The sequence below is a fragment of the Pseudoliparis swirei genome, chromosome 5 (assembly GCF_029220125.1).
Source record: "Pseudoliparis swirei isolate HS2019 ecotype Mariana Trench chromosome 5, NWPU_hadal_v1, whole genome shotgun sequence".
Lineage (NCBI taxonomy): Eukaryota > Metazoa > Chordata > Actinopteri > Perciformes > Liparidae > Pseudoliparis > Pseudoliparis swirei.
The window spans coordinates 644,930-657,255 of record NC_079392.1 but is presented as its reverse complement, the minus strand read 5'-3'; the positions used below and the strand labels follow the sequence as shown (position 1 = coordinate 657,255).

The window sequence follows — 12,326 nt, the reverse complement described above, 5'->3', positions numbered from 1 at the left end:
GAAACAGGTAGACGGGTCTAGAGACAGGTAGACGGGGTCTAGAGACAGGCAGACGGGGTCTAGAGACAGGTAGACGGGGTCTAGAGACAGGTAGACGGGGTCCTAGAGACAGGTTGACGGGGTCTAGAGACAGGTAGACGGGGTCTAGAGACAGGTAGACGGGTCCTAGAGACAGGTAGACGGGGTCTAGAGACAGGTAGACGGGTCCTAGAGACAGGTAGACGGGGTCTAGAGACAGGTAGACGGGGTCCTAGAGACAGGTAGACGGGGTCTAGAGACAGGTAGACGGGGTCTAGAGACAGGTAGACGGGGTCCAAGAGACAGGTAGACGGGGTCTAGAGACAGGTAGACGGGGTCCTAGAGACAGGTAGACGGGGTCTAGAGACAGGTAGACGGGTCCAAGAGAGAGGTAGACGGGGTCTAGAGACAGGTAGACGGGGTCTAGAGACAGGTAGACGGGGTCCTAGAGACGGGTAGACGGGGTCTAGAGACAGGTAGACGGGGTCCTAGAGACGGGTAGACGGGGTCTAGAGACGGGTAGACGGGGTCCAAGAGACAGGTAGACGTGTTAGAAGTAGAAACTGTTGAAGATAATTGGTCACGGTTGATGGGAGAAAAGCCCTCCAAATATACACCAGGGCATACAGCGGTTTCCAAGGCCATTCCACTTGAGGACAGATCACTGGTTAAGGGCAAGAGATTATTAATCTTGTCCCTAATAGTTAAAATCTTTTCATTAAAGAAGTTCATGAAGTCATTACCACTGAGGTCTCTAGGAATACTCGGCTCCACAGAGCTGTGACTCTCTAATGAGTATATCTCTCATGTCAATGTGAACTCATGTTGGCAGCATCTTGTGTTTGTGAAGCTGAGGTGTGTATATGTTCACAAGTACACAAGTACATGTGTACATGTGAAGGAGTATATATGCATATACCCTCAATACATGTACACGTGTACATGTGCATATACATTTATATATGTATGGACACGTGTGTACATATATATAATATAAATATTATATATATTAGTACATGTATATACATAGTATATGTACGCGTGTAGGCGACTCGTAAACATTCCATCACCGTTCAGTGAGATTTTGCAAGTGCCCTAAAATTAAAGATATCTGCAGCTCAGGAATCAGACCTCCTTAAACTCTTTACTCTTTATTCTTTAAACTCTTTGGATTGGATTCAATCTATTGTCATTGCACAGGTACACATGCAACGAAATGTGTTCTCTGCATTTAACCCATCCTTAGTTATGAAGGAGCAGTGGGCTGCAGTGATGCGCCCGGGAAGCAACTGGGGGTTCAGTGCCTTGCTCAAGGACACTTCCACTTGCAACTAATGGGGAGAGCGGGGATCGAACCGACAACCTTGGGTTTGCAGGACGACCCTCTTACCCCACTGAGCTACAGCCACCCCCCTTTACTCTTTATTCTTTAAACTCTTTACACTCTTTAAACTCTTTACTCTTTGTTATTTACTCTCATTAAACTCTACATTTTTAAACTCTTTACTCTTTGTTATTTACTCTCATTAAACTCTTTACTCTTACTCTCTTTACTCTTTACTCTCTTTACTCTTTATTCTTTAAACTCTTTACGCTCTTTAAACTCTTTACTTTTGTTATTTACTCATTAAACTCTTTATCTTACTCTTTTACTCTTTATTCTTTAAACTTTACACTTTTAAACTCTTTACTTTTGTTATTTACTCATTAAACTCTTTACTTTACTCTCTTTACTCTTTTACTTTATTCTTTAAACTCTTTACACTCTTTAAACTCTTTACTCTTTGTTATTTACTCTCATTAAACTCTTTACTCTTACTCTCTTTACTCTTTACTCTCTTTACTCTTTATTCTTTAAACTCTTTACGCTCTTTAAACTCTTTACTCTTTGTTATTTACTCTCTTTAAACTCTTTATTCTTTAAACTCTTTTCTCTGATAGTCTATGAACTTCTCTTCGAGAGACTTGATGTTTCTGAGACCTCTAGTGGACTAAACGTGGAACTGCAGGACAACGTTACTGAATATATTTGAGAATCAAATCTAACGGGAGTGAACTAACGGGACCTCCGGGACACCGGGGGCTTCTAGTTGCCAGGTCGGCGAAACAAACCCCCCAAAACATGACGAGGTGACGATGTGAGAGAAACTTCTCATGGACACAGTCTACACTAGAATAACTTAGTGAAGACAAGAGCAGATGAGCGGTGAGTCCTTCCTCCTCTTCCTCCTCTTCCTCCACTTCCTCCTCTTCCGGTACGGAACCAGAACCAGAACCAGAGGGAGGGGCGACCAGAATAAGCAGAGGAACGTTCACAGCCACGTCCCGTATCACCACGTGTCCGATTGAATCCAGGTTTGCTCTGACGTCACTCATATGTGACGTCACATTAAAACGATATTCTTAATTTCCTAATATTTGAACAGTTGTTAAAGCAGATCCGTAAGAGCTTATATTCTATTTCCACTGGCGTGTTGTTCATGAGTTGCTCTGCTGTGTTCATTTCTATTGTTTTGAGATTTTACTGGACAGGTTTTGTGAAACCTAAAGGTAAAGTTGGCAGAAATTAAGAGACGATATTCTCAATTTCCCAATACTTTAGCTTGTATATAATATATTGCATGTTTTATGAATATATTTATTCTTAATATCTTTTATATTATATCTCCACTTGTTGTTCACGAGGCCCTCTGCTGTGTCCGAGGTTATTTTACTGTTAAGAAATGATGAAGTTCATCATTCCCCATCTTTGACCCCAGGAAGTTGTTGACATGTTGACTCCTCGGGGTCACCTGGTGCGACAGGTAACTGCACACATAGCGCAGCTGCATGAGGGGACAAGACAACCACACACACACTGTATGGTAATCAAGGATGTCAATACTATTACAGAATAACAACAATACTCATTATTCATTGACACTGAATCAACACATGAAACAAAGTGAGATCAGACGCAACAAATATGTTGTTTACAATTATCTTTCATTAAAAAAATACACAACAAAAAAAGTCTTTAGTTTTTTCAACATACATTTCATCTTCTGCTGAACATATACGTCATCAGCTCCTCTCAGCCTTCAGCTCTCTCTCTCTCTCCCTGTCTCTCTCTCTCTCTCTCTCTCTCTCTCTCTCTCTTCCTGCTCGATGGTTTCCAGTTGTTCTCCCAAGCTGGAGAAACATGGCCGCTCCTGGAAGTCGAAGGCCCAGCACTGCTTCATCAGGCTGTAGACCTGCAGTCACAGATCATGACACCTTGAGACCTGACTGCACCCCGCCATCACTCACCAAGTCACATGACGTCATCACATCATACTGGGAATGAGTGAATGTGTGAATAAGTGAATATGTGAATGTGTGAATAAGTGAATAAGTGAATGAGTGACTAAGTGAATAAGTGAATGTGTGAATAAGTAAATGTGTGACTAAGTGAATAAGTAAATGTGTGACTAAGTGAATAAGTGAAAGTGTGAATAAGTAAATGTGTGACTGAGTGAATAAGTGAATGTGTGAATAAGTAAATGTGTGACTAAGTGAAGAAGTGAATGTGTGAATAAGTAAATGTGTGACTAAGTGAATAAGTGAACGAGTGACTAAGTGAATAAGTAAATGTGTGACGAAGTGAATGTGTGACTAAGTGAATAAGTGAATGTGTGACTAAGTGAATGAGTGAATGTGTGACTAAGTGAATGAGTGACTAAGTGAATAAGTGAATGTGTGACAAAGTGAATAAGTGACTAAGTGAATGTGACTAAGTGAATGTGTGACTAGGTGAATGTGTGACTAAGTGAATGTGTGACTAAGTGAATGAGTGACTAAGTGAATAAGTGAATGTGTGACAAAGTGAATAAGTGACTAAGTAAATGTGTGACTAAGTAAATGTATGACTAAGTGAATAAGTGAATGTGTGACGAAGTGAATGTGTGACTAAGTGAATGTATGACTAAGTGAATGTGTGAATAAGTGAATGTGTGACAAAGTGAATGTGTGACTAAGTAAATGTATGACTAAGTGAATGTGTGACTAAGTGAATGTGTGACTAAGTAAATGTGTGACTAAGTGAATGTGTGACTAAGTGAATGTGTGACTGAATGTGACTAAGTGAATGTGACTAAGAATGAATAAGGAATGTGTGACTAAGCAAGTAAATAAATGTGTGACTAAGTGAATGTGTGACTAAGTGAATGTGTGACTAAGTGAATGTGTGAATAAGTAAATGTGTGACTAAGTGAATGTGTGAATAAGTGAATGTGACTACCAGTGAACCAAGCATGTGTGACTAAGTGAATGTGACTAAGTAAATGTGTGACTAAGTGAATGTGTGACTAAGTGAATAAGTAAATGTGTGACTAAGTGAATGTGTGACTCAGTGAATAAGTGAATGTGTGACTAAGTAAATGTGTGACTAAGTGAATAAGTGAATGTGTGACTAAGTGAATGTGTGACTAAGTGAATGTGTGACTAAGTGAATAAGTGAATGTGTCACTAAGTAAATGTGTGACTAAGTGAATAAGTGAATGTGTGAATAAGTAAATGTGTGACTAGGCGAATAAGTGAATGTGTGACTAAGTGAATAAGTGAATGTGTGACTAAGTGACTAAGTGAATGAGTGACTAAGTGAATAAGTGAATGTGTGAATAAGTAAATGTGTGACCAAGTGAATGTGTGACTAAGTAAATGTGTGACTAAGTGAATGTGTGACTAAGTGAATGTGTGACTAAGTAAATGTGTGACTAAATAAATGTGTGACTAACTAAATGTGTGACTAAGTGAATGTGTGACTAAGTAATGTGTGACTAAGTAAATGTGTGACTAAGTAAATGTGTGACTAAGTGAATGTGTGACTAAGTAAATGTGTGACTAAGTGAATGTGTGACTAAGTGAATGTGTGACTAAGTGAATGTGTGACTAAGTAAATGTGTGACTAAGTGAATGTGTGACTAAGTAAATGTGTGACTAAGTGAATGTGTGACTAAGTGAATGTGTGACTAAGTAAATGTGTGACTAAGTGAATGTGTGACTAAATGTGTGACTAAGGAATGTGACTAAGTGACGAAGTGAATGTGTGACTAAGTGACTATGAATGTGTGACTAAGTGAATGTGTGACTACAAATGTGTGACTAAGTGAATGTGTGACTATGACCAAGTGAATGTGTGACCAAGGACCAAGAATGTGTGACTAAGTGACTAAGTGAATGAGTGACCAAGTGAATGTGTGATTAAGTGAATGTGTGATTAAGTGGATGTGTGACCAAGGACCAAGTGAATGTGTGATTAAGTGAATGTGTGACTAAGTGAATGTGTGACTAAGTGACCAAGTGAATGTGTGACTAAGTGAATGTGTGACTAAGTGAATGTGTGACTAAGTGACCAAGTGAATGTGTGACTAAGTGACCAAGTGAATGTGTGACTAAGTGACTAAGTGAATGTGTGACTAAGTGACCAAGTGAATGTGTGATTAAGTGAATGTGTGATTAAGTGAATGTGTGACTAAGTGAATGTGTGACTAAGTGACCAAGTGAATGTGTGATTAAGTGAATGTGTGACTAAGTGAATGTGTGACTAAGTGAATGTGTGACTAAGTGACTAAGTGAATGTGTGATTAAGTGAATGTGTGACTAAGGAATGTGATTGGTGAATGTGTGACTAAGTGAATGTGTGACTAAGTGAATGTGTGACAAAGTGACATGTGTGACCAAGTGAATGTGACAAGTGACTAAGGAATAAGTGAATGTGTGACTAAGTGAATGTGTGACTAAGTGAATGTGTGACTAAGTGACTAAGTGAATGTGTGATTAAGTGAATGTGTGACAAAGTGAATGTGTGACTAAGTGACCAAGTGAATGTGTGATTAAGTGAATGTGTGACCAAGAATGTGTGACCAAGTGAATGTGTGACCAAGAATGTGTGACCAAGTGACCAAGTGAATGTGTGATTAAGTGAATGTGTGACTAAGGAATGTGTGACCAAGTGACTATGAATGTGTGACTAAGTGAATGTGTGATTAAGTGAATGTGTGACTAAGTGAATGTGTGACTAAGTGAATGTGTGACTAAGTGAATGTGTGACTAAGTGACCAAGTGAATGTGTGATTAAGTGAATGTGTGACTAAGGAATGTGACTAAGGAATGTGTGACTAAGGACCAAGTGAATGTGTGATTGTGAATGTGACTGACAATGTGTGACCAAGTGAATGTGTGACTAAGTGAATGTGTGACTAAGGTGAATGTGTGACTAAGTGAATGTGTGATTAAGGAATGACTAAGTGAATGTGACTGACCAAGTGAATGTGTGATTAAGGAATGTGTGACTAAGTGAATGTGATTAAGTGAATGTGTGACTAAGTGAATGTGTGATTAAGTGAATGTGTGACTAAGTGAATGTGTGACTAAGTGAATGTGTGATTAAGTGAATGTGTGACCAAGTGAATGTGTGATTAAGTGAATGTGTGACTAAGTGAATGTGTGACTAAGTGAATGTGTGACTAAGTGACTAAGTGAATGTGTGATTAAGTGAATGTGTGACTAAGTGAATGTGTGACTAAGTGAATGTGTGACTAAGTGAATGTGTGATTAAGTGAATGTGTGACTAAGTGAATGTGTGACTAAGTGAATGTGTGATTAAGTGAATGTGTGATTAAGTGAATGTGTGACTAAGTGAATGTGTGACTAAGTGACCAAGTGAATGTGTGATTAAGTGAATGTGTGACTAAGTGAATGTGTGACTAAGTGAATGTGTGACTAAGTGACTAAGTGAATGTGTGACTAAGTGAATGTGTGATTAAGTGAATGTGTGACTAAGTGAATGTGTGATTAAGTGAATGTGTGACTAAGTGAATGTGTGACTAAGTGAATGTGTGACTAAGTGACTAAGTGAATGTGTGACTAAGTGAATGTGTGACTAAGTGAATGTGAGGGGGCTGGCCTTGTGGGGGCAGCTCAGCGGAGCCGGGAGCCTCCAGTCGTTCCTCAGGATGTTCTCCAGATGCATCGAGATGGACGGACTCTGCAGGTCGAGGCCGATCTCCTGCAGGTAGAGCTAAGCCACAGAGAAGATACACGGAACATCCTTCACACTTTAATGTTTAAATATGGTCCGTGCATGACTAAGCAGGACTTAGCATGACTCAGCATGACTTAGCATGCCTTAGCATGACTCAGCATGAGTCGCCTCACCCTCTTTGGGCTGCAGCTCGTGTCGCAGTAGCAGAAGAGCTCGTGGAGAACAACTCCGAAGCTCCACACGTCTGACTTGTGGGAGAACCTGGACTCGCTGATGGACTCCGGAGCGTACCTGCGTTAGATAACCAGTGTTGTCAGGTGACCCCAGGTGACCTCAGGTGACCTCTAGGAAATAAAGACACAGCCAGATGTTCATCAGAAAGCCTCTGAATGGAATCAAAGAGCGACTCTACCAGAAGACGGGGCTCTCCCCCGGCTGCAGGACTCGGTAGTACTCCTTGTCTGAAGGAATAAACTTTGTCAGTCCAAAATCAGCGATTTTCACCAGCGCCTCGTTGGCCACGAGGATGTTTCTGGCTGCGAGGTCTCGATGGACGTAGCGTAGCGTCTGCAGGTACTCCATCCCCTGTGGAGACACGAGAAGAGAGAAGGCGTCCCTCTGGGTTCATGAACACGTGTTCCTATCTGACAGGAGAAGAAGACCCTGAACGTCCTCACGGTTGAATGTTATGTCGAGTTCAGATTCCACTGGTGGTTACCACCGAACGAAAGGTGTGATTCCTGCGCTGCAGAGCGACGACCTTCACTGACTGAAAGGACAACTTTGTTCTCACCGTGTGAATGAGGTTTTTGTTGATTGATTTTTTGAGTTTGTTTATTTGTTGACACGACGACTCAAAGTCACAACACTTGACGGCTGTAGAAGCCAGTTCTGAATCCTCTGAGTCGTATCATTCCTACACGCCATGAGTCACAAGCTCCTCTCACCGAGCAGATCTGAGACGCAAACAGCAGCATCCGCCTGGTGTCCACCTGCCGGTGGCTCTCCAGGTAGACGATGAGGCTGCCGTACGGCAGGTACTCCATCACCAGGCTCATGCTGAGCCGACCTGAGACACAAGAAACATCTGCATCCATCACCAGGCTCATGCTGAGGAACAAGAAACATCTGCATCCATCAGCCTTCAAACCAGATGTTACAAACACATTCCTGTAACCATAAGTCTGATCAGGGTTCTTATTCAATGTGGTCCTGGATCACAGAAGGTAGACCCTGGATCTCAGAGGGTAGACCTTGGATCACAGAAGGTAGACCCTGGATCTCAGAGGGTAGACCCTGGATTTCAGAGGGTAGACCTTGGATCTCAGAGGGTAGACCCTGGATCTCAGAGGGTAGACCTTGGATCTCAGAGGGTAGACCCTGGATCTCAGAGGGTAGACCTTGGATCTCAGAGGGTAGACCCTGGATCTCAGAGGGTAGACCTTGGATCTCAGAGGGTAGACCTTGGATCTCAGAGGGTAGACCCTGGATCTAAGAGGGTAGACCCTGGATTTCAGAGGGTAGACCTTGGATCTCAGAGGGTAGACCCTGGATCTCAGAGGGTAGACCTTGGATCTCAGAGGGTAGACCCTGGATCTCAGAGGGTAGACCTTGGATCTCAGAGGGTAGACCTTGGATCTCAGAGGGTAGACCCTGGATCTCAGAGGGTAGACCTTGGATCTCAGAGGGTAGACCCTGGATCTCAGAGGGTAGACCTTGGATCTCAGAGGGTAGACCCTGGATCTCAGAGGGTAGACCTTGGATCTCAGAGGCAGACCCTGGATCTCAGAGGGTAGACATTGGATCTCAGAGGGTAGACCTTGGATCTCAGAGGGTAGACCCTGGATCTCAGAGGGTAGACCTTGGATCTCAGAGGGTAGACCCTGGATCTCAGAGGGTAGACCTTGGATCTCAGAGGGTAGACCCTGGATCTCAGAGGGTAGACCCTGGATCTCAGAGGGTAGACCTTGGATCTCAGAGGGTAGACCCTGGATCTCAGAGGGTAGACCTTGGATCTCAGAGGGTAGACCCTGGATCTCAGAGGGTAGACCTTGGATCTCAGAGGGTAGACCTTGGATCTCAGAGGGTAGACCCTGGATCTCAGAGGGTAGACCTTGGATCTCAGAGGGTAGACCTTGGATCTCAGAGGGTAGACCTTGGATCTCAGAGGGTAGACCCTGGATCTCAGAGGGTAGACCTTGGATCTCAGAGGGTAGACCTTGGATCTCAGAGGGTAGACCCTGGATCTCAGATGGTAGACCCTGGATCTCAGAGGGTAGACCCTGGATCTCAGAGGGTAGACCTTGGATCTCAGAGGGTAGACCCTGGATCTCAGAGGGTAGACCTTGGATCTCAGAGGGTAGACCTTGGATCTCAGAGGGTAGACCCTGGATCTCAGAGGGTAGACCTTAGATCTCAGAGGGTAGACCTTGGATCTCAGAGGGTAGACCCTGGATCTCAGAGGGTAGACCCTGAAGCAAGGGGCACCAACAGGTCCAGTAACATGGAGGCTCTCAGATGTGGAATAAGTATCTAAACCCGTTTCCTTCCCTTGGACCTAGTGTCCTTACCCGTGCTGTAGCAGACGCCTCTGTACTGGACGATGTAGTCGCACTGGAAGACGCTCAGCGTGTGCACCTCCTTCCTGAAGTCCTCCAGCGTGGACTTCCTGTTGGGCTGCAGCTTCTTCACCGCCACCAGCTCCACATAATGGTGTGTGAGTCATAAAGCACAGTGAGTGTGTGTGTGTCCGCCCAGAGTGGTGGGTGTGCACAGGTGAGTGTGTGTGAGTGTGGAGGTGTGTGTGTGTGGAGTGTGTGTGTGTGTGTGTGTGTGAGTGTGTGAGAGAGTGTGAGTGTGTGTGTGTGAGAGTGTGTGTGTGTGTGAGTGTGTGAGAGTGTGAGTGTGTGTGTGTGAGAGTGTGTGTGTGTGAGTGTGTGAGAGTGAGTGTGTGTGTGAGAGTGTGTGTGTGTGTGTGAGTGTGTGTGTGTGTGAGTGAGTGTGTGTGTGTGTGTGAGTGTGAGAGTGTGTGTGTGAGAGTGTGTGTGTGTGAGTGTGTGTGAGTGTGTGAGAGTGTGTGTATGTGAGAGTGTGAGAGTGTGAGTGTGTGTGTGTGTGTGTGTGAGTGTGTGTGAGTGTGTGAGAGTGTGTGTGTGTGTGTGAGTGTGAGAGTGTGTGAGAGTGTGAGTGTGTGAGTGTGTGTGTGTGTGTGAGTGTGAGAGTGTGTGTGAGTGTGAGTGTGTGTGTGTGTGTGTGAGAGTGTGTGTGTGTGTGAGTGTGTGTGTGTGAGTGTGTGTGTGTGTGTGTGAGAGTGTGTGTGTGAGTGTGAGTGTGAGTGTGTGTGTGTGTGTGTGAGAGTGTGTGTTTGAGAGTGTGAGTGTGTGTGTGTGTGAGTGTGTGTGTTCAACTCGCACCTGGACAGGCTACCGCACCTGTCGGGTCATTCCACTTCTGCGGTCGAAACAGAAGAAAAAAAACCCAAAACCTAAAACTGGCAACATGGAACGTAAGAACCCTCCTGGACTCCTATGGCAGAACCGAAAGACCTCACAGAAGAACAGCACTGATTGCGGCCGAGCTGAGGCGTTACAACATCGACATCGCCGCACTTTGCGAGACCAGGCTCCTTGATGAAGGGTCGCTGATAGAGGAAGGGTCTGGTTACACCTTCTTCTGGAAAGGCTATCCCCCAGGTGGACAACATCTGCACGGTGTGGGACTGGCCATCAAGAACACACTGCTACCAAGACTCACTCGAACACCTGTGGGCATCAGTGAAAGACTGATGACCCTCCGTATCCCCTGGCGAAGAACCGCTTGCTACACTTCTTAGTGTGTATGCGCCAACACTGCCATCCGACACTGAGGTTAAAGACTCATTCTATCAGTCACTGGATGAGGCTCTCCACCGGATCCCCAAGACCGACAAGATCCTCCTCCTTGGGGACTTCAATGCTCGTGTGGGGCAGAGTGACAGGATATGGAAAGGAGTGCTTGGCAGGCATGGTATTGGTCAGGCCAACTCAAATGGCATGAGATTACTTACTCTGCTCTGAGCACAACCTGACCATAACCAACACCATCTTCCAGCAAAAGACCAAATATAAAACATCATGGATGCACCCACGCCTAAACATTGGCACCTGATTGACTATGTCATCGTGAGACGTTGTGACATCAAAGACGTTCTCATATGCCGGGCCATGAGAGGTGCAGAATGCTGGACAGACCACAGGATGATCGTGGCCAAAGTCCACATGAGCGTACGCCCCCCCATGCGGAAACGTGGGGTCAGTGGGAGACGCTTAGACTGTGCCTGTCTGAAGGATACCAGCACAAGAAATGAGTTCGATGCTCCTGGCTGAAAACTTGAAGAGCTTGAACTCACCTTGAGAGGAGAGAATGACACAGACCTACAGTGGACCGCTATCAGCTCAGCCCTTCATGAAGCAGCAGCCCACACAATCGGCTATAAGACCAAAACCACCAGGACTGGTTTGACAATAACTCAGACACCATCCGTAACTCACTGAACGTCATGCACAAAGCACACCAGGCAACCCTGAAACCCCTCATTGAGCACCGCCAGACAGCAATGGCAGAGGGCGAGGCGTGAAGTGCAAAAGACCCTACGGACAATGCAAAACAAGTGGTGGACAGAGAAGGCACAGGAAATCCAATCTTTCGCTGATAGAAATGATATGCATAACTTTACAATACAATCAAATCTAACTACGACCCAACAAACCACTGCATCACCCCTGTTAAAACCGCAGATGGGCTCAGAGTCCTAAAGACCAGAGCAGTATACTGGAGAGGTGGGCTGAACATTTTAATACCCTGCTTAATCAGGACTCTAAAGCAGACCGCACCATCCTGGATCAACTGCCTGAACTTCCACCGATTGACAACCTTAACCAACCCCGACCTTCCTGGAGGTCCTGTCAGCCGTCCGCTCTCTGAAGAACAACAAGTCTCCTGGCATGGACAATATCCTCATGAACTGCTTAAACATGGTGGTTACCTCTGTACAAGAGCGCTACATCAACACATCACTAAAGTATGGGCTGATGAAACATCCCACAGCAATGGAGAGATGCCAAATTGTCACTATATATAAAACAAAGGTGACAAGACCATCTGTGGCAACCACAGGGTATAGCACTCCTTGCTGTTGCTGGTAAGGTCCTGGCCAAGGTGCTGCTGCAGAGGCTACTCAACAACATCACAGAGGCATTGCTCCCAGAATCACAGTGTGGCTTTAGGAAGAACAGGAGTACAGTCGACATGGTCTTCACAGCCCGGC

At 44.7% G+C, this 12,326-nt stretch overlaps 1 protein-coding gene across 1 annotated transcript in view; it reads right to left on the bottom strand.

Annotated features, from left to right (window-relative positions):
• Nucleotides 1-2,982: 2,982 nt before the first annotated feature.
• jak3 (Janus kinase 3 (a protein tyrosine kinase, leukocyte)) overlaps nucleotides 2,983-12,326 on the bottom strand; it is a 24,168-nt gene continuing 14,824 nt past the window's right edge. Inside the window, exons 18-23 of the mRNA XM_056415002.1 lie at nucleotides 9,592-9,721; nucleotides 7,969-8,090; nucleotides 7,434-7,606; nucleotides 7,195-7,312; nucleotides 6,944-7,057; nucleotides 2,983-3,251 (exon numbers count right to left, since the gene is read on the bottom strand). Of these exons, the coding sequence (XP_056270977.1) occupies nucleotides 3,099-3,251; nucleotides 6,944-7,057; nucleotides 7,195-7,312; nucleotides 7,434-7,606; nucleotides 7,969-8,090; nucleotides 9,592-9,721 (810 nt within the window). The 3' untranslated portion in view covers nucleotides 2,983-3,098. The remainder of the gene's footprint in view (nucleotides 3,252-6,943; nucleotides 7,058-7,194; nucleotides 7,313-7,433; nucleotides 7,607-7,968; nucleotides 8,091-9,591; nucleotides 9,722-12,326) is intronic.